The 20,832-nt window shown below is 41.5% G+C and overlaps 1 protein-coding gene across 2 annotated transcripts in view; it reads left to right on the top strand.

The window, feature by feature from the left end:
- ankrd33ba (ankyrin repeat domain 33ba) overlaps nt 1-15,366 on the top strand; it is a 35,120-nt gene extending 19,754 nt beyond the window's left edge. For both annotated transcript variants that reach the window (XM_034705974.1, XM_034705973.1), the window contains 5 exons: nt 6,615-6,744; nt 7,049-7,189; nt 10,390-10,531; nt 12,979-13,177; nt 13,886-15,366. In XM_034705974.1, the coding sequence (XP_034561865.1) occupies nt 6,615-6,744; nt 7,049-7,189; nt 10,390-10,531; nt 12,979-13,177; nt 13,886-14,431 (1,158 nt within the window). In that variant the 3' untranslated portion in view covers nt 14,432-15,366. The remainder of the gene's footprint in view (nt 1-6,614; nt 6,745-7,048; nt 7,190-10,389; nt 10,532-12,978; nt 13,178-13,885) is intronic.
- The last annotated feature ends 5,466 nt before the right edge of the window (nt 15,367-20,832 follow it).

Genomic DNA, 20,832 nt, shown 5'->3' with positions numbered 1-20,832 from the left:
TTTCACGTAGTTCAGAGAGACAGAACTTTTGATCACACCCAAGCCAGAGTTTAAAAGAATAATTTAGTGGAGTAACACAGTGTGCTGAGGGAACCAGCACTAAAAACTGCAAGTGCCAAGAGTTGCAGAGTGCAGAGCATCAAGCAGATTTTATGAGTGTGCTTGTAAAGAGAACATCGTGTCAGGACAGAACCAGGTTCTCAAATCAAACCGGCTTTAGGAATATGAAAGTGCAACAAATCATAAAAACTTTCCTAAACTTGGAAATTATTTTTCCAGCGAAGTTCAAATTATTTCTTATGTGTTTCCTAACTGTTTATGAGGTCTGATGGTTACAGGTCACTGAAAAATAAGGCTGGTATTGGCTCCAGGTATTTAGCTGGATTTGCTGTCTGATATGAAAGTTATGCACAAGAAATACATTGCAAAAAAGGACACTACTGTTGGTTTCATCATCACATTTTCAAGCAGAGCGTCCTCCAGCCCCATTGCTTACTACAGTCTGCAACACATGTAGCACATTATCCAAGTGTAGTAAAAACTAAATGCACACTTCATGTAAAAACCAAGCGACAACCTCCGGCTGTGAGAATTGAAGCCTATGCGGAAGTGTTAAAAACTGCAGTTCATCGAGGATCTGCTTGAGGCTGGCTCTGGAAGTACCAGAAACCACATACAGTTTAGTTTAGTTTATTTATTATTCATCGTGTCATGCACCTTAAGGTGCCCAGCCCATATGGACTTACAAGACACTACAAAACAAAACAAAATAGGAGCAACAACATCAGAAGAAAAAGAAAATAGGAGAAAGAAGAGCAGTTACAATACTGCACATGTCCAACAATGACCTAAAGTAATTCAAAAGCACAGAGGTACACTTCAGACATTTGACAGTGACAACTAAATCAGACATAGAGTGTGCTCCTGTGCTGCTGACAAGCAAAACAAATCAGGACAGTTTTCTGATATTTTGTTGAAAAGGAGGCCCCTGAGATCATGATATGAAGGACAGTAGAATAAAAAGTGCATTTCATTTTCAACTTCCTCCAGATCACACAAGGAACACTTTCTCTCCTCCTCTGGAACAGAGTGGAAGCGGCCTGTGTCTCATGCCAGAGGAAGGATACCACATCTCAGCTGAGCACATACAGACCTCTGAGCTCTGGTTAGGTTAAGAGTGATGTAAAGCTCCAGCTGATACATTTTTTTGAACAGACAATATGTTCTTAGTTTGGGCTTACACAGGACTTCTTCTAACCATTTGTGTTTGTAAGTGTCAACTAGTTTTGTTTTAATCTGACTCACACTACAGGTTAACATGTTTCTATAAATATATTGGAGACCTACACTACCGTTCAAAGTTTGGGGTCACCCAGACAATTTTGTGTTTTCCATGAAAACTCACACTTTTATTTATTAAATGAGTTACAAAATGAATAGAAAATATAGTCAAGACATTGAGAATGTTAGAAATAATGATTTTTAGTTGAAATAATAATTTTGTCCTTCAAACTTTGCTTTCATCAAAGAATGCTCCCTTTGCAGCAATAACAACATTGCAGACCTTTGGCATTCTAGCTGTTAATTTGTTGAGGGAATCTGAAGAAATGTCACCCCACGCTTCCTGAAGCCCCTCCCACAAGTTGGATTGGCTTGATGGACACTTCTTGTGTACCATACGGTCAAGCTGCTCCCACAACAGCTCAATGGGGTTGAGATCTGGTGACTGCGCTGTCCACTCCATTACAGACAGAATACCAGCTGCCTGCTTCTTCCCTAAATAGTTCTTGCATGATCTGGAAGTGTGCTTTGGGTCATTGTCCTGTTGTAGGAGGAAATTGGCTCCAATCAAGCGCTGTCCACAGGCATGGCGTTACAAAATTGAGTGATAGCCTTCATTATTCAAAATCCCTTTTATCTTTTACAAATCTCCCACTTTACCTGCACCAAAGCAGCCCCAGACCATCACATGACCTCCACCATGCTTAACAGATGGCGTCAGGCACTCTTCCAGCATCTTTTCACTTGTTCTGTATCTCACTAATCTTCTTCTGTGTGATCCACCTGAAACTTTGATTCGTCTGTCCATAACACTTTTTTCCAATCTTCCTCTACCCAATGTCTGTGTTCTTTTGCACATATTCATCTTTTCCTTTTATTGGCCAGTCTCAGATATGGCTTTTCCTTTGCCACTCTGCCTAGAAGGCCAGCATCCCGGAGTCACCTCTTCACTGTAGACGTTGACACTGGCGTTTTGCGGGTACCATTTAATGAAGCTGCCAGTTCAGGACCTGTGAGGCGTCTATTTCTCAAACTAGAGACTCTACTGTACGTGTCTTCTTGCTCAGTTGTGCACCGGGGCCTCTCACTTCTCTTTCTACTCTGGTTAGAGCCTGTTTGTGCTGTTCTCTGAAGGGAGTAGTACACATCGTTGTAGGAAATGTTCAGTTTCTTGGAATTTCTTGCCTGGAATAGCCTTCATTTCTAAGAACAAGAATAGACTGTGGAGTTTCATATGAAAGTTCTCTTTTTCTGGCCATTTTGAGAGTATAATCGAAACCACAAATGTGATGCTCCAGATACTCATCTAGCTCAAAGAAAGGCCAGTTTTATAGCTTCTCTAACCAGCAAAACCTTTTTCAGCTGTGCTAACGTAACTGCACAAGGGTTTTCAAGGTGTTTCTAATCATCCATTAGCTTTCTAACGCGATTAGCAAACACAATGTACCATTAGAACACTGGAGTGATGGTTGCTGGATATGAGCCTCTATACACCTATGTAGATATTCCATTAAAAACCAGACGTTTGCAGCTAGAATAGTCATTTACAGCATTAACAATGTATAGAGTGTATTTCTGATTCATTTAATGTTATCTTCATTGAAAAAAACAGTGCTTTTCTTTCAAAAATAAGGACATTTCTAAGTGACCCCAAACTTTTGAACGGTAGTGTACCTTGTCAAATATTTTTGCAAGCTCTGAGCTCCAGGTGTAGCTGTTAGAATAATCCCAGTAGGAAATTTGTTTAGTTAGCCGGTTGTCTGGCATATTAATAAATCTATTCCACAGTCTCACCATACACACCAATTGAAAAAAAACCCAGCAGAAATAAACATGTTTACAGCTTTGTACAGAAAACAAGTGTAGTCTGGGTAGCTCATTTCTTGGCACACACTGTACAGGGTGAATTTTTTCATAACGCGGCAATTTCAAATATATTGAGATTACAAGTTTTCCAATGAGAGGTCCAGCTGACTTGATTGACAGGTGGGAACACTGTAGCAGTTGGTTAGGAGGCTCAAACCCCGCCTCTTTACGTCACAATTGCTCGGAGTTTGGTTGAGTTCAGCATTTCCAATATGGCACCCACTGACGATCAGCTTCAAAACAGCGCTTCAGAAACAGATGGGTGACGTCACTGAGACTACGTCCATTATTTAAACAGTCTATGGTAAAAACATCAACTTGAATGTTAGTATCAGTCTTAGATTTTCCCTGAATGGCAAAGGCTCCATCTCTGCCCTTCTTCAGTCTTGCAGCTAAGCCATTGCATTTCTGTCGTTTTCACAGCAGCCTCTTTTTTAAATCATAAGCTCATTGCTGGCTAACTTCATAAATACAGGACATAAACTTGGCTCACACTCTTAAACCTTCAGTTCTGTATATCTGGACATACCCTGATGAAGAGGAAGGACAATGCCAGTCTTTCAGCAAAACTAGTTCAAGCTAAAGCAATGTATTAATACCACTAATGAATGGCCTGTAAAGCTGCAACTGAAATCACTGTGAACATATCTGAAAGAGTAAATGCATTTACAAATTCAAGGTATTACACAATTCCTTCCCTCGATTACTCAGCAGGCACCTGCAGCAGAAAAGAGAGTTACTGTTTTTGCTGCAGATGCATGCAGTGTCATCATTTGCATACACCAGGAGGAGGTCAGAATTTCCAGCACACCTGCTTTCAGCAAAGTAGTCAACGAGATAATCTGTAGTCATTAAAAGGGATTTTTGGGTGACATCACAAGTTCAGCCTGTCCTTCTGCCTGGCTTGAGTTAAAACAGCTCACTCTGAGAGTGTTGAATGGAACTGAAACACTACAAATGAATCATTCATCAGTTTATAATATACCCCCTGTTAGTCAGTGTACTAGAAATGATATCTGTTTGTACTGGGATGCATTATATTGAAAGATGTTACTAATATTTAACAGACACAAGGTGAGCAAAGTACTCAGAACATTAATCTCAGGGCACACCACCACCCGCTATGACTTTAATAAGAGATGTAGGAGCTTCCTGAAAGTAGAATTCATGGTAGAGCTGTATGTTGTGTTGTACGAGGTTGCATTAGACTGCTCAGGTGGTCTTAAAGAGATAGTTTGGTTGTTTGAAGTTGGGCTCAGCGTTACAAGTGGTCATGGAAGGTTAGCAGTTTGATCCCGGCTCCTGCAAGTGTCCTAAAGCAAGACGCTGAGTCCCAAATTGCTCCTGGTGACATCGTCAGCTGTGTATGAGTGATCTTAGCTAATACTGAAGGTCCCCTACAGTAAAATCCTCTGCCATCAGTGTGTAAGTGTGCAGAGTGATTATAAAGACTAGACAAGTTAGCCCCTCTCCTTTGGAGTCATCTACCAGTCAGGGTCTGGGAGGCAGACACCCTCTCTACTTTTAAGAGTAGGCTTCAAACTTTCCTTTTTGATAAAGCTTATAGTTAGAGCTGGATCAGGCTTGGACCAGCTCTCAGTTATGCTGCTATAGGCTTACACTGACAGGGGACCTGACACACTGGGATCCTGTCTTTCCCTCTCTCTCCTCTCTCTTCCTGTCTCTTACTTTAACTCTTCCTGTCCCATTAAAGTTACTAACCATAGACCTTTCTGGAGTCCCTGAGCTCCCTTGTCTCGTAGGTTCCTCTGGATCTCTGCTGCTGTGGACGGTCCAGACTCCAGCTGCTACAACTACTACAATCCGTCTCACCACTATCATCTCTCTCTCTCTTCACCTCCCTCTATCCCTCTCTCCAACTCGGTCTCAGCAGATGTGTGTCTAACATGAGTCTGGTCCTGCTGGAGGTTTCTGCCTGTTAAAGGAAGTTTGTCCTTGCCACTGTAACTTGCTAAATACTGCAAAGTGCTCTGCTCATGGTGGATTAAGATGAGACCAGACTGAGTCCTGTCTGTTAGATGGGACTGGATCTGATCCTGTCTTGATGTTGAGTCTAGACCTGCTCTGTTTGGAAAGAGGAAGGAGTTAATTACTGATGTCAATTACTTCATCTTCAGAAACTCCACCAAAACCCTAATGTTGATCGAAGTGTTCGCTCTGTTTAGACATTTTTCAGCACTTTACTTTGCCGTCATAGGGCCTCTTTGTTTTGGCACAGACACATTTGTGTTTCATTCTTGCTGTGCACTGATCAGCCAGTTTCTTAACAAAGGGGCTGAGCTGACATCTTCTGAGACTGCGTTGTAGAGAGGGATAGAATTATAGAAGAGATGAAGTGGTGAGACGGATAGTAGTGGTTGTAGCAGCTGGAGTCTGGCACGTCCACAGCAGCAGAGATCCAGAGGAACCTACGAGACAAGGGAGCTCAGGGACTCCAGAAAGGTCTATGGTTAGTAACTTTAATGGGACAGGAAGAGTTAAAGTAAGAGACAGGCAGAGAGAGGAGAGAGAGGGAAAGACAGGATCCCAGTGTGTCAGTCTAAGCCTATAGCAGCATAACTAAGAGCTGGTCCAAGCCTGATCCAGCTCTAACTATAAGCTTTATCAAAAAGGAAAGTTTGAAGCCTACTCTTAAAAGTAGACCTCCCATACTGCTTTTAGAGACTTCAGGTCAGACTTCAGAGATAGACTAATGAATGAATTTACCTTCCTGTACTTACCCTAAATCAGCATTTTGACATCTGTGCTTTGACCCAGTTTTCAGAGAAGTGTGTTTAAAAAAACACAGAATTTAAATGTATAAATAAACATGTGTATGATAAGTCAATTGAGAACTTTGTGTTCCTCGAGCCCCCGCCTCCGCCTCCCTCCCCCAGCCCTCCTTCTCCCTCTCCTCTCTCTGGTGGTTAACGTGTTTGTCTTGGCTCACGTAGTGTGCACCTTCCGGAAAGCACCGGAGTTTTCCAGGAGTTTTCCAGGACTCACACAGACCATCATTTACACATACGTCCACACACATAAAAGGGTTCCTGTTCTGGCATTGGCACACACACACACACACACACACACAGGAGGCACAAACACACAAAGTACACAAAAACATCAGAGACAAGTACACAACAACATCAGATGGGGGGACAGATTATTTTTCCACAGAGTTCAGAGTGGTTCACTCTTCAATGAAAAGACAACAGATGTCACATTTATTCAGAGATATTAGTTTTGAAAGATACACAGAAATCCCCAGGGTCTTGTGGAGCCATTCTGACCCTGCTGTGATCACATTTTTCTTCATCCTTCTTCCTATATGTCAGCACTTTACTGAACTTTTGCTTCATCTCCTTTGGCAAATTATTTTCTGCTGATTCCAAACCTCTCCCTCTCTCTCTCTTTCCATCATTTCTTTCCTGGTCTGACTCCTCTCCTTTTCTGTCTTTTTCTCTCAGATCGGGCTGCTGGTGGCGTGTTATCAAGGTTTTGTGGACGTTGTCATCGCGCTGTCTCAGTGTCCGTTTCTGGATGTCAACTGGCAGGACAGTGAAGGGAACACAGCTCTCATCACGGCTGCTCAAGCAGGTAACACACACTCATAAACACACATAAACACAGTTGTGTATCAGCCACTGAGCTAAGTAAACACACACACAGGCAGTTTGGCACTTGTGCTGACAGAGATGAACACACACAGGCGAGTATAAAAAAGACAAGTCTGCACTTGCTGTACTTTTCAAAAGAGAAGTGATGAGTCTGTTGTGTGAATGTGAATAAGGACAAACTGTGACGACGTGACGCTACTGTCCAACACAAGATGGACGAGTGTGATAGAGCACTCAGCGGCTCTTATCCAGTAAGAGTAACAACTCTGCGTCTGTTCTTCAAGGCCACATAACAATCACCAACTATCTGCTCAACTACTACTCCGGGCTGGACATCGAGAGGAGGAACTGTCACGGCTTCACGGCACTGATGAAAGCCGCCATGCAGGGCCGGGTGGAATGTGTGCGCTCCATCATGATGGCAGGTGAGGAATACAAACAAGTAAAAATGTTTAGACACACCTTCACTTTCATTGTTTTTTATTTATATTAATTATTTTCTACATTGTAGATTAACACTGAAGACATCAAAACTATGAAATAATCTGGTTTTGCCATAATCTGGATTACAACAGTAGTCAAACAGGGCTATCCATTGTGTACTAACCCTACCTCTGAACAACACAACTGATGGTCTCAAACACATTAAGAAGGCAAGTCATTCTACAAATGAACTCTTGACAAGGCTCATGTTCATTAGAAACCATTCCAGGAGACCACTTCATGAAGCAGACTGAGAGAATACCAAGAGTGTGCAAAGCTGTCATGAAGGAAAAAGGGGGCTACTTTACAGAATCTAAAATATAAAACAGATTCTGCTTTGTTTAACACTTTTTTGTTCATTCAATAATTCCATATATGTTCTTTCATAGTTTGGATGTCTTCAGTAGTAAAGCTGGGGTTGGTAGTCTCAGAAAACTAGCATGAATTTGAATGTAGCATGTTTTCAGGACTCCGTCTAACCCCTCCCCCCCTTCCCCTCAGAGCTCCTGCAAAACGACGCCCCGCTCAGAAGCACGAGCACCGCTGATTCATGACCATATGATGGTGACTGATTAAAACCGGTCCTCACCAAAACATTCTCATGAAAGTTAAAAACACAAATAAACATGGCTGCTGTTAGTACTCACAACTGTCACTCTAGCATTATCCAGTTGTACTGGTGACACGATATCAGGAGAAAAGTTATAACACATATAATACTGCCTGGAAAATGTTTAAAAAATGTGATGGAAAATGCAAATAATCACCTGTCATCTGACGCTGACAGCAGCTTTAGACATTAATAGTAACTTTATAGATATTTGGTCCTCATGCTTTATTCTGTATTAGGATCCCCATTATCTTCCACAGTGTTGGTGTAAATCTTCCTGGGTTCCACACAAGCGGCAACCTCCGGTCTCAAACGAGGAAGCCCATGCGGAAGTGTTATACACTGCAATACATCGAGAATCCGCTTGAGGCTGTCTGCAGAAACACCAGAAACCACATACACATGGTTGGGAAAAAGATGATCTTTGCAGCATTAATAAACATGTTTACAGCCTGGTTCAAAAAAATAGAAGATGATATTTAGATTACCAGTTTTTGCCCAAATAAGGACATGACTGTCCAGTTATCCAGTTGTACTGGTGACACGCTATCAGCAGAAAAGTTATAACACATATAATACTGTAACAGCTCTACTGTTTGTTAAACCTGTTCAGTGTAGTGTTCTTAATTCCTACAGTGTTGACAGTCAGTGAAGGCATCAGTAGAGGTGTAGACTAGAGTGTGTGAGCACGAGAGAAGAGAGACAAGAGGAGAAGTTTTTCATTCATTCAAACATTGATTGTTGTTTTGTTGGTTGGTGTGATCACTGCCGACAGTGACCGGTTATTAAAACTCAACGTGTTCACGAATCGGCTCGTCATCCCTACAGCGTCCGGACGGACGCTACAATACATCTACATTTTCTACATGTCCTGAGCAAAGCACCTCATCGGGTCAGAGGGGACAGGCCTGAGGTTGAGCGAGAGGGGCAGTCAGTAGAGGCAGGGGAAGCAGAGGCAGGAGACGGGGACTCGGACTAGTGCACGCTGGGGAAATGAACACGCAGGAGGCGGGCAGAATGGCAGGACGTGATTTGATTGGTTTAAAATTTTGGGACCCAAAAACGGTGATTGGTTGGTGTTTTCCCAGGTTTACTCCGGCTGTAGATAGCAGCTTTTTTTACCTCTTTTTTAAGAACACATTATGTATTGATTACCATCAGGACATAAAGATCATTTTAACCAGTATAACAAAAAGTGGATCTAAATCTGATTACCAACTCCAGCTTTAATCTACAGTGTTTACAATAATTAAAATAAATACAAACCCTTGAATGAGAAGGTGTGTCCAAACTCTTGACTGGTAGTATATACTACCAGTCTGTAGACATACTGTATACTGTATACTGTAGATAAATGCATATGAAACAATACATTGATTATTCAATTTATGCAACAGAGAATTCATCTGCAACTATTTCTCTGATAATAAAGGCCTCAAATTCAGATGTTCACCAGTGTGCATTTGGTCACACCGTCACAGACAGACTGTGTGAGGTTACACTGTTCTCTGGTGTTCTCAGGAATCTGCTACACTGAGCTCACACGCTTATTCAATGACTTATTTGATATCAAGAGACTGATCAATCAGAAAAAAAATCTGTATCTGTTTCTTTTGTTGCTCATGAAATACTTCATTTTTTGCTTTTCTTCGACCTTTATGATATCAAAATATTAGTAATAAAATAGAATTAATTAAAATTCTTAAAAATGACCCCCTCTACCCCAATCCCAACCCAAGCCCCACCCCCAAACTCACCACACAATCCATATGCAAGGTTAAGAACATGATATGAAATATATAAAAACAAGGTGCTGATGAAGTGAGGAAACGATGATACCTTAATGAGGAAACACTGGTGGTAAAACTAAAGATGAAAATTAAACTCACCAAAATAAATAATGAATGAAATAATAAATCACTAAAAGATTAAAAAGTAAATACAGCAAAGTAAAACAGAGTACAATATGACAATTCTGAGAGGTAATCTGTAAAATTAACTGGAATAAAATCATAAAATTGAATTAATAATGAAATAAATAATCTGTAATAAATGAATAAATAAATACAAATTAAAAGATTTACTGAACAAATAATATATATGTGTTTAATCATTTAAAATAAGGCAGTATATTCATTTAAAATACACTAAAATTTGAACTAGATAATAAATAAAGTAAGATGGAATAAGACTCAGTTAAAAGCAAGTTTGTTTTAAGTAAATATTTGATATTCAGGAGCGCCTCATACACACATACTCCATCCTGCAGGATCTGACGCTACACATTGAAACACTACACCTGAAATGACAGTAAAACAAGAGCCCTCTAATGTAACTGCATACTGTTCAATATTTCTGATATCCATTCTTACATTTCATGAAAAACGATGGAAACCAACTTCCAAATTATTTTTAAAACACCTTCTTTATTAATTTGGAAGAACTTTTAATCAGTTTGTCCAAACCCTCATTAGTGTGTCTTCTTCTTCTTCTTTCATTCACTCGTTTAACACTTCTCGTCTCATCCACTAGGTGCTGCTTTGAACTCCAGGGACTTTGGCCGACACTTCACTGCCAGGGAGTGGGCCTTGTTTACAGGCCGTTATGAGACCGCCTGGGTAATGACACGCCTTATGGAACGACCCAGCCCTCACCAGTACAAGGATTCATTCAGGTAAACTTACATCAGGTATCTCATGTGTCAAACTCTAAGGGTGTGAAATGGACCGCAGGCAGGTTTCATGTTTAAAACAGTTTTACAATATGCATGTGTGTTAATGAAAGGTGCCGTCATGTGGACTCATGAAGTACCTGTTTGCCTCGAGGCGATGACTTGTTTTGCCTCTTCTGAATCTTTACTTCACAACTCTGCTCCTCAGCATATTGACGATCTGTCTAATGAGCTGATTTTATCTATGCAGTTAACTTTGAGGGAACAAATAATCCTGACTCGCATCCCTGTCAGGATAACTCATGTTTGAGTTAAGGCATCGTGATCTATTAATTTCCTTATTAAGGATTTCGGGCATGTCTTTCCTAACATGCGTGTGCTTTAATTGCACTTCCTTGTAGGAGCTTTAACACTCTATAAGACAAACAAAAGAAGACTGGTATTCTTAGAACAGTTTTATTTCTCCTTACTTTATTTATTGATTTATTTATTTATAAATGATCTAGTTCAAATTGTAGTCACTTTTTATTTATTCTATTTTATTATATACAGTGGGGCATAAAAAGTATTTAGTCAGCCACTGATTTTGCAAGTTCTCCCACTTAGAAAGATGAGAGAGGTCTGTAATTTTCATCAGAGGTACACTTCAACTATGAGAGACAAAATGAGAAGAAAAAAATCCAGGAAATCACATCGTAGGATTTTTAAAGAATTTATTTGTAAATTATGGTGGAAAATAAGTTTTTGGTCAATAACAAAAGTTCAACTCAATACTTTGTAACATAACCTTTGTTGGCAATGACAGAGGTCAAACGTTTCCTGGAAGTCTCCTGTATGTATGTATTTATTTATTTATTTAAAGTATGGCTACTAATTTTATTTCAATGGTGTAATATTTTAGCATTTTATTATCTTAGAAATGTATTTTATTTTGGTGAGTTTAATTTCCTGTGTTGAGTTTTAACATCATATTTTACCTCTAGTGTTTCCTCAATAAGATATCATGAGAGAGTTTCCTCAGTTCGTTCAGCAACTTCTTTTTGATTTTTCATTTATTTATTTATTTATTTATTTTTTTTTTAATTATTATTATTGTTGCATATATTGTGTTTTAAACCTTAGGACTGTGGGGTGGGTTTGGGGCTGGGGTTGGGATTAAGATTGGAGGGTCTTTTTCTAAAGGTGACATATCATGCAAAATTGACTTTTTAATGGTTCTCTACCTGTAATATGTGTCCCTGGCATGTCTACAAACCCCCCGAGAATGAAAAAAATCCATTCTGCCCCTGTTCTAATTTCTCCACCTTTCTGTAAATGTGTGTGAAACGAGCCGTTTCAGACTTCCGTGTTTTTGTTACGTAACAACAATATCCGGTCTGTCACGGAGTCAGAGCTCGGAGCTTGTTCAGCCCATAGACTGTATAAAATAATACTGAATCCCCCCTCCGTTTTTCATTACCTGCACAAATGTGTGCTAACAAGGAGCTTAGGAGGGAGGCATGCTAGTTGTAGGCTGTTTTAATAAACACAAAGGTCGGTTTTACTCCCCACGTCTGCAGATTTGAAGATCTAGTGGATGATTTTTATTTATTATTGATAAGTGCTAGCGCTAGTTAGCATAGCTACATAGCTACATGTCGTAGCTGCAGCTGTGTACCAAGACACACGTCGACATACTGACAAATAAAACAACAAGAAACACAGAATCTGTGACCAATCCTTCAGAAAGGTCCTGCTGCCTTTCTGGTAGAGGTCGGTTTTACTCCCCACGTCTGCAGATTTGAAGATCTAGTGGATGATTTTTATTTATCATGGATAAGTGCTAGCGCTAGTTAGCATAGCCACTTAGCTACATGTTCGTAGCTGTGTACCAAGACACACGTCGACATACTGATAAATAAAACAACAAGAAACACTAAATCTGTGACCAATCCTTCAGAAAGGTCCTGCTGCAGGCACCTCTCCGTCAGGATCAGATTCTGGATCAGATTCAGAGGGTTGAAGTAACGTGATCTCTGAGCAGCCGTGTATATTCAGCCAACATGTAAACATTAGATCAATGTGCTGGACAGCCGAGGGCACATCCACTTCCTGAGGGGGCGTGGTCAGAGAGAAAACAGAGTGTTCTGAGGAGGGCTGAAGAAGAGGACTTTTCAGAGTGTTTTTTTGAGCATAAACTTTAAAGACATGTTTTGGGGACCTCTTAGACCAATATATATTGATGAAAAAAGCGTGATATGTCACCTTTAAGTTATTTTTATGTACAGCAATTAGTTTAACAATGTCATTGTATGAAAAGCGCTTTATACATAAAGTCTGATTGATTGATTGATTGATGGATTGATTGATTGATTGATTGATTGATTGATTGATTGATTGATTGATTGATTGATTGATTGGTTGAAACCTTGTAGTTTCTCTGTTGATGTATTCCACGTCTCTCCTCTCAGTCTAGAGTGGCCTCCGCTGGCATCACTGGTTGCCAAAGCCCAGGAGCCTCGTGGCTGCCTGAAGCGCCTTTCGGACACTGTGCGGAACGTATTCAACATCGCCAATGTCACCAACCCTGAGGATGAGGGCGTCATTGACCACATGGTTTCTATAACCACTGCCATGAGGAGCCCTTTCATCGCTGTGGCATGTCATACAGTGAGTATCTGCGCTGTGGATCGTGATTACTTGCATTAGTCATAAGCTCACGCGATCACGACCTAAGCATCCCTCACCTCCTCCCACGTGTTCTGTGTGAATGTAAGCTGAGATAAGGTGAAGCATGGAGCGCTCAAAGGACTACTTTTCGTGATAAGGAAGGATTTCAGTTCAGGTTTAAACTTTTCTTTTAACTTTCCCTCCTCTGCAGTGTTCAGAGTGTTTGCACACACTCAGCACAGAGATATCAGGCTCCTTTTCTTATCTTCAGATGAGCCAACACTTTGTTATAACATGGAAATTACCCTCCACAGACTTCTTGTCTCGGTGGAGAGTCAATATGTGAATATTTTTATCAATAATTAGGAGCAGTGCTGTTTAATGGAGTCAAATCAGTTAATGATACTTCCCTAATAAAGCTTTAATCTGCTTCTAATTTATCTTTTATCTTCTAGTAAATTCTCTGTTTATTCATGAGATTTGTAAGAAATAATTAACGTGTGTAATTAATGCAGATCTTATCTGATAAGCAGGTAATTCATGTATGATTACTAGAACTGAAGAACTGCCAGAATAATGGAGAGTGAGCTCTGCTTCCTGTTAAAGAACACCTTCATTTCATCACCATCACAGCCTCACTCATACTTCTGTCATACTGTTGATGTTTTTACAAGTGATACCAATCAGGCTCTGTTGTTTTTGTAACAGGTGTGTCCTGACAGTCCCCCGAGTGTAGGCAAACGGAGCCATGCAGTTCCCGAGATCATCCGACAGCAGCGCGCCAAAGAGCTCCGCTCCGTCAACCCTAACAGGGCAGACAGCCACCTCAAACTCTTCCAGAACTCCCGGGTAACACTGGTGGCCAAAAACTCAGTGGACCGTCGGGCCAGCCTTCAGGTTCAGAGCCTGGTCCCCCGACACAGGAGCTCCAGCCTCGGCATCGTGGGTTATAATGAAGCCCTGGATCTGCGGAGGACCAGCCTGCTGCCTTTGAACATGATGCTGAGGAGGAGCAGTGTCAGGCCGGGGTTCAGCATCCCCAAAGTGAGGGTGTCCAAGGCGCCCACGCCTTCGTATGAGCCTGAAAAGATTCGGAGGAAGAGCAGCTGCAGAGATGGAGGTGGGCATCTGCTGCAGATCCCAAAGTGGCGCTACAAGGAACTGAAGGAAGAGAGGAGGAAAGCAGAGGAGGCGGAGAGGAGGAGGCTGGAGGCCATAACCAAAAGACACCTTGCTACAGGGAGAAAGAAATGATATCACTGCCTCAGAGGATGTCATGTACACTAACCAAAAGAAGACAAAGTCTGGGATGGACCATTTGTTATGAAGACTTTGCTGTAATACTTCCTACCAGGTATTGTGCTCAGGGGGAGCTTCTCTTACCAGCAGTGTTTCAAGTAAAGAAGGAGACTGAGGGCTGCGTGGTCGCCTCAGTTTGTAAGGGGTGGTGCTGGATGGCCTTTGGAAAGCGGCTGCAGGAGCTTTGACAGCTACACCACCATGCTTAGTGTCCTTTATGATGTCAGAGGCTGAAGCCCCGAGGATCTGATACTTGAAATGTTTGTAGCTAACTTATTTTTTTCATATTTATTGCTTTTCAACGGGATGGCAGAGTCTATATTTTGTAACGCTTAAGGAGCTGGAGTCGGCAGGGTTTTTTGTAGCGTGCTGGACTCTTCTGGAGCAGAGGACCTTTACTCAAACACATTCTGTCAGGCTGGAGCCAAAACAGAAAGTTGTTGATCTTTCTGCCCAAAAATGGAAGCAAGTTTTTAAAGATGTTATGAAATAATGTCTGGTGGAGAATACTAAAGTGCAGGTTTTATTGACTCAGCTCAGTTAAATTAAATGGCATTTGATGATGAAGATGCTTTTTTATTTTGCTTTATAAAGATGAATCCATGAATGTATTTAGCATATATTTCGTATTAGATGATGCTTTTTGAAGATTCTTTTATTTTTATCTGATATGAACTCTTTCACTAACTCTTACATGTTTTCTAGTCTTATTACCTGGTCTTAACTCTTACCTGTGGTAAGAACGTTTCTACTCTTCCCAAATGTTTACATTGCAAAACCAAACTAACACTGGCTGTAAAAGTGACCCTACACTAACATGCTTTGACTGAGAGGACCATGTGAGTCGGTGTGGATGATGTGAACAAAATAAACTCTTCTGCTTACAGTGACTGCGGTTGTGATTGTGAAATATTAATAATGTCGTGCTGTAATATTTCCAGATGCCTTCCTTGTGTTGCAGTGGAAAGTTAATTAGAAAATGAGTCTTTATGGTTTTCATAAAACATCCCCGCACAGGGTGTGTGTGATGGTTGAGTAACAGAAGGAATAACTCGGCGGTGATGTGAGTTTAAGGAGCAGGGGTTAGCCTCAGTGAATCTGACAGTACAAACAGAATTGAGGAGATAATCCCAAGCATATGGCATTTCTGATAAAAACAACCGAGCCACTACAGAACACAAGGTCAGCTCCCTGATTTAACATCAGAACAGTGGAAATAATGGGGCAAAAATAGCCTTGAGTTTGAACACACAGAGCCAGGAGGAGAGCAGCGATAGAACAATGTCGGGATTTTTCAGAGCACAATTTCACGCTCCTAACTCCTTGTGGCGATTGCAGCTTAAGTGCCATCCAAGAGTGTGTGTCTAATATACATGGTGATGAGTTGCTAAGGGGTTACAAGGCCACTGCGCAGCCAAATCGTTTCCTCAAGTAAATTTCATTGACTTCTGAGTGGCAGTCTGCTTAGACACTGCCCAGAGGAAGTCATTTGAACATGACAAAGGATGAGCACATTTACCCGTTTGCTGAACTCTGCACACTGGTTGCAATATTAACATATTTTACATTAGCATAAAGAAACGTTTCCTCCTCACACGGCTTCAGGGCTCTTCTGACCATTAATCAAAACTTTACTACGAGTTCTCTGCCAGTGTGTTTATAAGGTTTCATGCTATTAAGTTGATTATAGATAAAGTTGAGATACATTACGACACTTCACGTTTACGTTTCTGAATATTAAATTCTCCTGAGGTGATCTTTTATCTTTGCATAATGTGTTTGGTTCATCTCTCACTCAGTGCAAGGGAACAAACTCCATGAGTGTGTTATGCATGTGTGTATGGGACAGAGACAAAACCTATTAGCCCTGAATGCATCAGGCAATATTTAGGTCATGCTTGTAGCTCACACAGCTGTTGGCTCAGATTGTAACCTGAGATTATGAAGCGCCGCAGGCTTGGTCAGCGATTCCTCCTCCCCCACCCCGACCCAAATCCCTCACAGAAGTTCAGAAAAGGCCAAACACCCAGAGCACTATGCACTAATAGTGTGAATGCTATTATGTCATGATGTGATGTTGCAGACTGGGATTTTAACAGGATGACCTGGTTCTGGGTCAGAACTGAACGGGTGCATCTGTCAAACCTGTGAAATTGGAGGGAACTCTTATCAAGTCTGGGCCCTCTGCTGGTCAGTTTTGATACAACATTTACATATATCTAAGCATTAAATGAGTACAAATGAAGGCGTGAGGCAGGATTATGCATGTTTTTATCAACAAAACTCAAGACATTTTTTGAGGAAGCGTTTTGCATTCAAGATAAGATGAATGCTGTTTTTCTGAATAAATGAGATGTGCCTCAGTTGCACTCCATGGGGATCCAGTATTTTCAGCATTTTTCTGATTGTCTCTTGAGCCACCACGTAGCCAGCTTGAATGCATTTCAGATGCATCATCTTATATCCATGAAACCATATTTGCTCAGCTGATCCACGAGAAATGCTGCAACGTGAAGCAGATCAGAACAGGCCTTCCATCTACACAATCAATCTTTATTTATCTAGCACCAAATCCCAACAAACGTTATCCTCACACTCTTTCCAAACAGAGCAGGTCTAGACCGTTCTCTATGTTCTATTATTAACAAAGACCCAACATCAAGACAGGATAAGATCCAGTCCCATCTTACAGACAGGACTCAGTCTGATCTCATCTTAATCCACCATGAGCAGAGCACTTTGCAGCATTTAGCAAGTTACAGTGGCAAGGACAAACTTCTTTTAACAGGCAGAAACCTCCAGCAGGACCAGACTCATGTTAGACACACATCTGCTGAGACCGTGTTGGAGAGAGGGATAGAGGGAGATGAAGAGAGAGAGAGATGATAGTGGTGAGACGGATAGTAGTAGTTGTAGCAGCTGGAGTCTGGCACGTCCACAGCAGCAGAGATCCAGAGGAACCTACGAGACAAGGGAGCTCAGGGACTCCAGAAAGGTCTATGGTTAGTAACTTTAATGGGACAGGAAGAGTTAAAGTAAGAGCGCTGATCCAGCTCTAACTATGAGCTAAGTCTTCATGTGCCTGCTGTGCAAAGTTGACAAACTAATAACAACACCATCTATGTTAAGTATTTCCGAATGTCTTCAACCCAAAGTAAATACAATTGGATTAAACTGAACAACAGGAGCATACTTCCTTGCGTGGTATTTTTTTCTCATTTGAATGAATACACTTCTTTCATTTTTTAACACCCTTGTTGAATAAAATATGAGAGACACTGTAATTCAAACAAGCACAAATGAATGTATACTAAAAAAAAAAACCTTCAATCTATTGATATCCACAATCTTAAATCTGAAGCTTCACTTACTAATTGATAACTTGTTTATGGGAGATGCGTGAAAACATCTCAGGTTTAATTTTGATCATTAAATGCTTACACAGCATCCCAATGGTCAGTTTCTCAATACTGTATCTGATGTAGATCTTGATGCAGTCCATCTCAGTGTGCAGAGTATATGAGCTGTATAATTTCACTTCTTTTTTTAATATTCTTTGAGATGATACCGTGATGCAATCAAGGATAAAGTAGGTCCATCTTAATGAATTCCATTTCTGAAAAGCATGAATAAACGAAATGTCTCACAATTAAATCAGCATCACATTCATCTACATTGTGTGAACTGGAAGTGAACTTTTGGTGGCGGTGCCCTCGCTGATATCAAAGTGAGGAAAACTTGGCAGAGAGCAGCTCAGTTACAAAAAAAAAAAAGTCTCCTCCCTGGAGTTTGATAACACCAAACTTAGTGAAAAGTGCTGCTTTATACTTTCCCTTAGACACTTTCAACAGTGACAGAAGTAAGAACCCTTTAGATTTACTTCTAATCCTGTCAACGTAGAGCTGCAGGCGTTCACCCCATGGTATGGTGTGTTGCATAAAAACATTTTTTTTTAAAGGTAGTTGGAAGTTCAAGATATTGGTTTTGGTGAAGCTTGAGCCAAAATGTCAGACTAACTTTGTCATTTCAGCCCTGGAGCCTTATCACCCTGACCACGAGCACATCCAAAGACATCCTAATGTTCAGTAAACTGGTGAAATACCTTTCCGCCTCAGTGCTTCCTGTTGACTGAGTAAACTGCAGCATCAGTGGAAGGTTTTCAGGTGGTTGCAGAAGTGACCAGTTCCAACTGGCTGCAGCCAGGTTTAATGTTCCTGAGGACCACATGGCCAACAGCTGGTGGTGTATACTCTGGGCTAATGTAATAAAGTGCCTCCAAATGATAAGGACTTAGTGCTGAGTGCAATAAAGCTGTAACCTTCACTGTTTTTATGGTGCTGAAGAAAAACTATGAAAGCATGTTCTAGATCACACCGGCACAGACAGACAGACAGACAGACAGACAGACAGACACTTTGTCCATTGCTACTTAAAGCTGGGGTTGGTAGTCAGATTTAGATACACTTTTTGTTATACTGGTTAAAATGATCTTTATGTCCCGATGGTAATCAATAATGTGTTCTTAAAAAATAGGTAAGAAAAGCTGCTATCTAGCCTGGGAAAACACCAACCAATCCCTGCCATCAGGAGCCAAATGATGAAACCAATCAAATCCCGTCCTGCTGTTCTGCCCGCCTCCTGCAAAGCGTACATTTCATGTTAGTTTGTGTTTTTAACTTTCACTATGAGAATGTGTCGGTGTTTTCTTACTGCTGAGTGAGACATGAGTTGACAGTGCAAAACACAAACCATGTGCTGAGGACCGGTTTGGAATCAGTCACCATCATATGGTCGCATAGGAAGCAGCAGCGCTCGTGCATGTGAGCGGGTGCAGCATTTTGGAGGAGCTCCGAGGGGAGGGGGGAGGGGTTAGACAGAGTCCTGAGGAAATGCTACATTCAAATTCATGCTAGTTTTCTGTGACTACCAACCCTAGCTTTAAAGGCGTTTTTCCACAGCATGAATTTTACCCCTGAACTATGTGCGTTCTGATCGGAGTACCTCAGGGTCTAAATTTAGTTCAGGGGTAGATAATCTCCCCCCTAGAAAGCCCCTGCTAGGGGGGTAGTACTTTTCGAAGGTCCCGGGACCATGGAGGGCAGGGCCTGCAAGCTGCATGATTCTGATTGGTTTGGCATTTGTAGTGTTTTCATTGGACCTGCCATGTTTAAAACACTGAATTGCACACTGCAGTGTTTACTTTTTCATTTTGCTACAACCGCAGGTATTTCGAGATCAACATGAGAGAGAAGATCTACGACCGATGGAGCAACGAAGAGGTGCAGGCCTTCCTGCAACAAGATTACAAGAAGATAAAAGGACCATAACAGCCATAGCGGGTCTGACCGGACCAGCAGCAAGTGGTTTGACCGCCTGGACGCCCTCCTCGGACACCGGCCATCTAATTCCACCCTGGCTAAGCCATGCCTATTTGAGCAGTGCCTTGCTCATGGGCGCTGAAACAGAACCACCTACCAAGGCTGTCAATGAGGAGCATAACACCTCGAACAAAAGTGTCTCTCTGCAGGCATCATCAGTCCAGTTTAAACATGATAAAATAACCCTACACACCCTGATTTATATACATTATAAACATATTAGGTACATTATGGATGCACAGTTTTGTATGTAAGGGCATTTCTGCAGCACCATGACAGGCAGCTTGGCTCAGCCTGTGTTCTAATTACAGGAAACCAATCCTCCCAGAGTTTGTGTCAGACTCTGACAATCTCATCCTGCTAAATAAGTAAAAGTATGTTCTTCCTGACACAATCACATATGGATATTTTAGTCAACAAGCACAGACTTTAAGCTGGCTGCTGTGGTGCATTTTTAGCATCCTCTCTTCCTGTTCTTCCAGTCAGTCTAATAGGGCATGGCAGCGGCTGGGAGAACTATATACAACCATGCAGAGTCGAGGAGTTGGTGTCTGCTTTAATGGGGTGTTCCAGCCTGCTGACAGAGGCTCGCACCGAGTGAGCCTGCACTGGCTGCTTTATTGGGCTAACATAAACTGACAGAACACCTGGTTGCAGATGCTTATGTAAAGATGGATTACATGCACTAACACCTGGTGCACACTGTGTTTGAGTGTGTGCCTGTGTGTTTGTGTGGGAGCTGCTGGGGGAAGAAGAAAAAAAAACAGCAGACAGCTCTTGGAGATGCTTCTGTTTCATTTCAAAACAACACCTGAGCCCTAATCCCTCAGTGCAGGGCGCTAAATCACCATGGGAGGCTCAAATAGTCCAGGGTAGGTAACCGTCACAGTCCATCATGGGGGGCGACTGCAGACTTTACTAAATATTAGGGGAGCATCATTCAGCATCATCCTTTCATTCAAATAAAGACAACATTCA

This window comes from Notolabrus celidotus, chromosome 17, assembly GCF_009762535.1.
Source record: "Notolabrus celidotus isolate fNotCel1 chromosome 17, fNotCel1.pri, whole genome shotgun sequence".
NCBI classification, from domain to species: Eukaryota; Metazoa; Chordata; class Actinopteri; order Labriformes; family Labridae; genus Notolabrus; species Notolabrus celidotus.
This window is presented reverse-complemented; position numbering and strand designations above follow the sequence as displayed.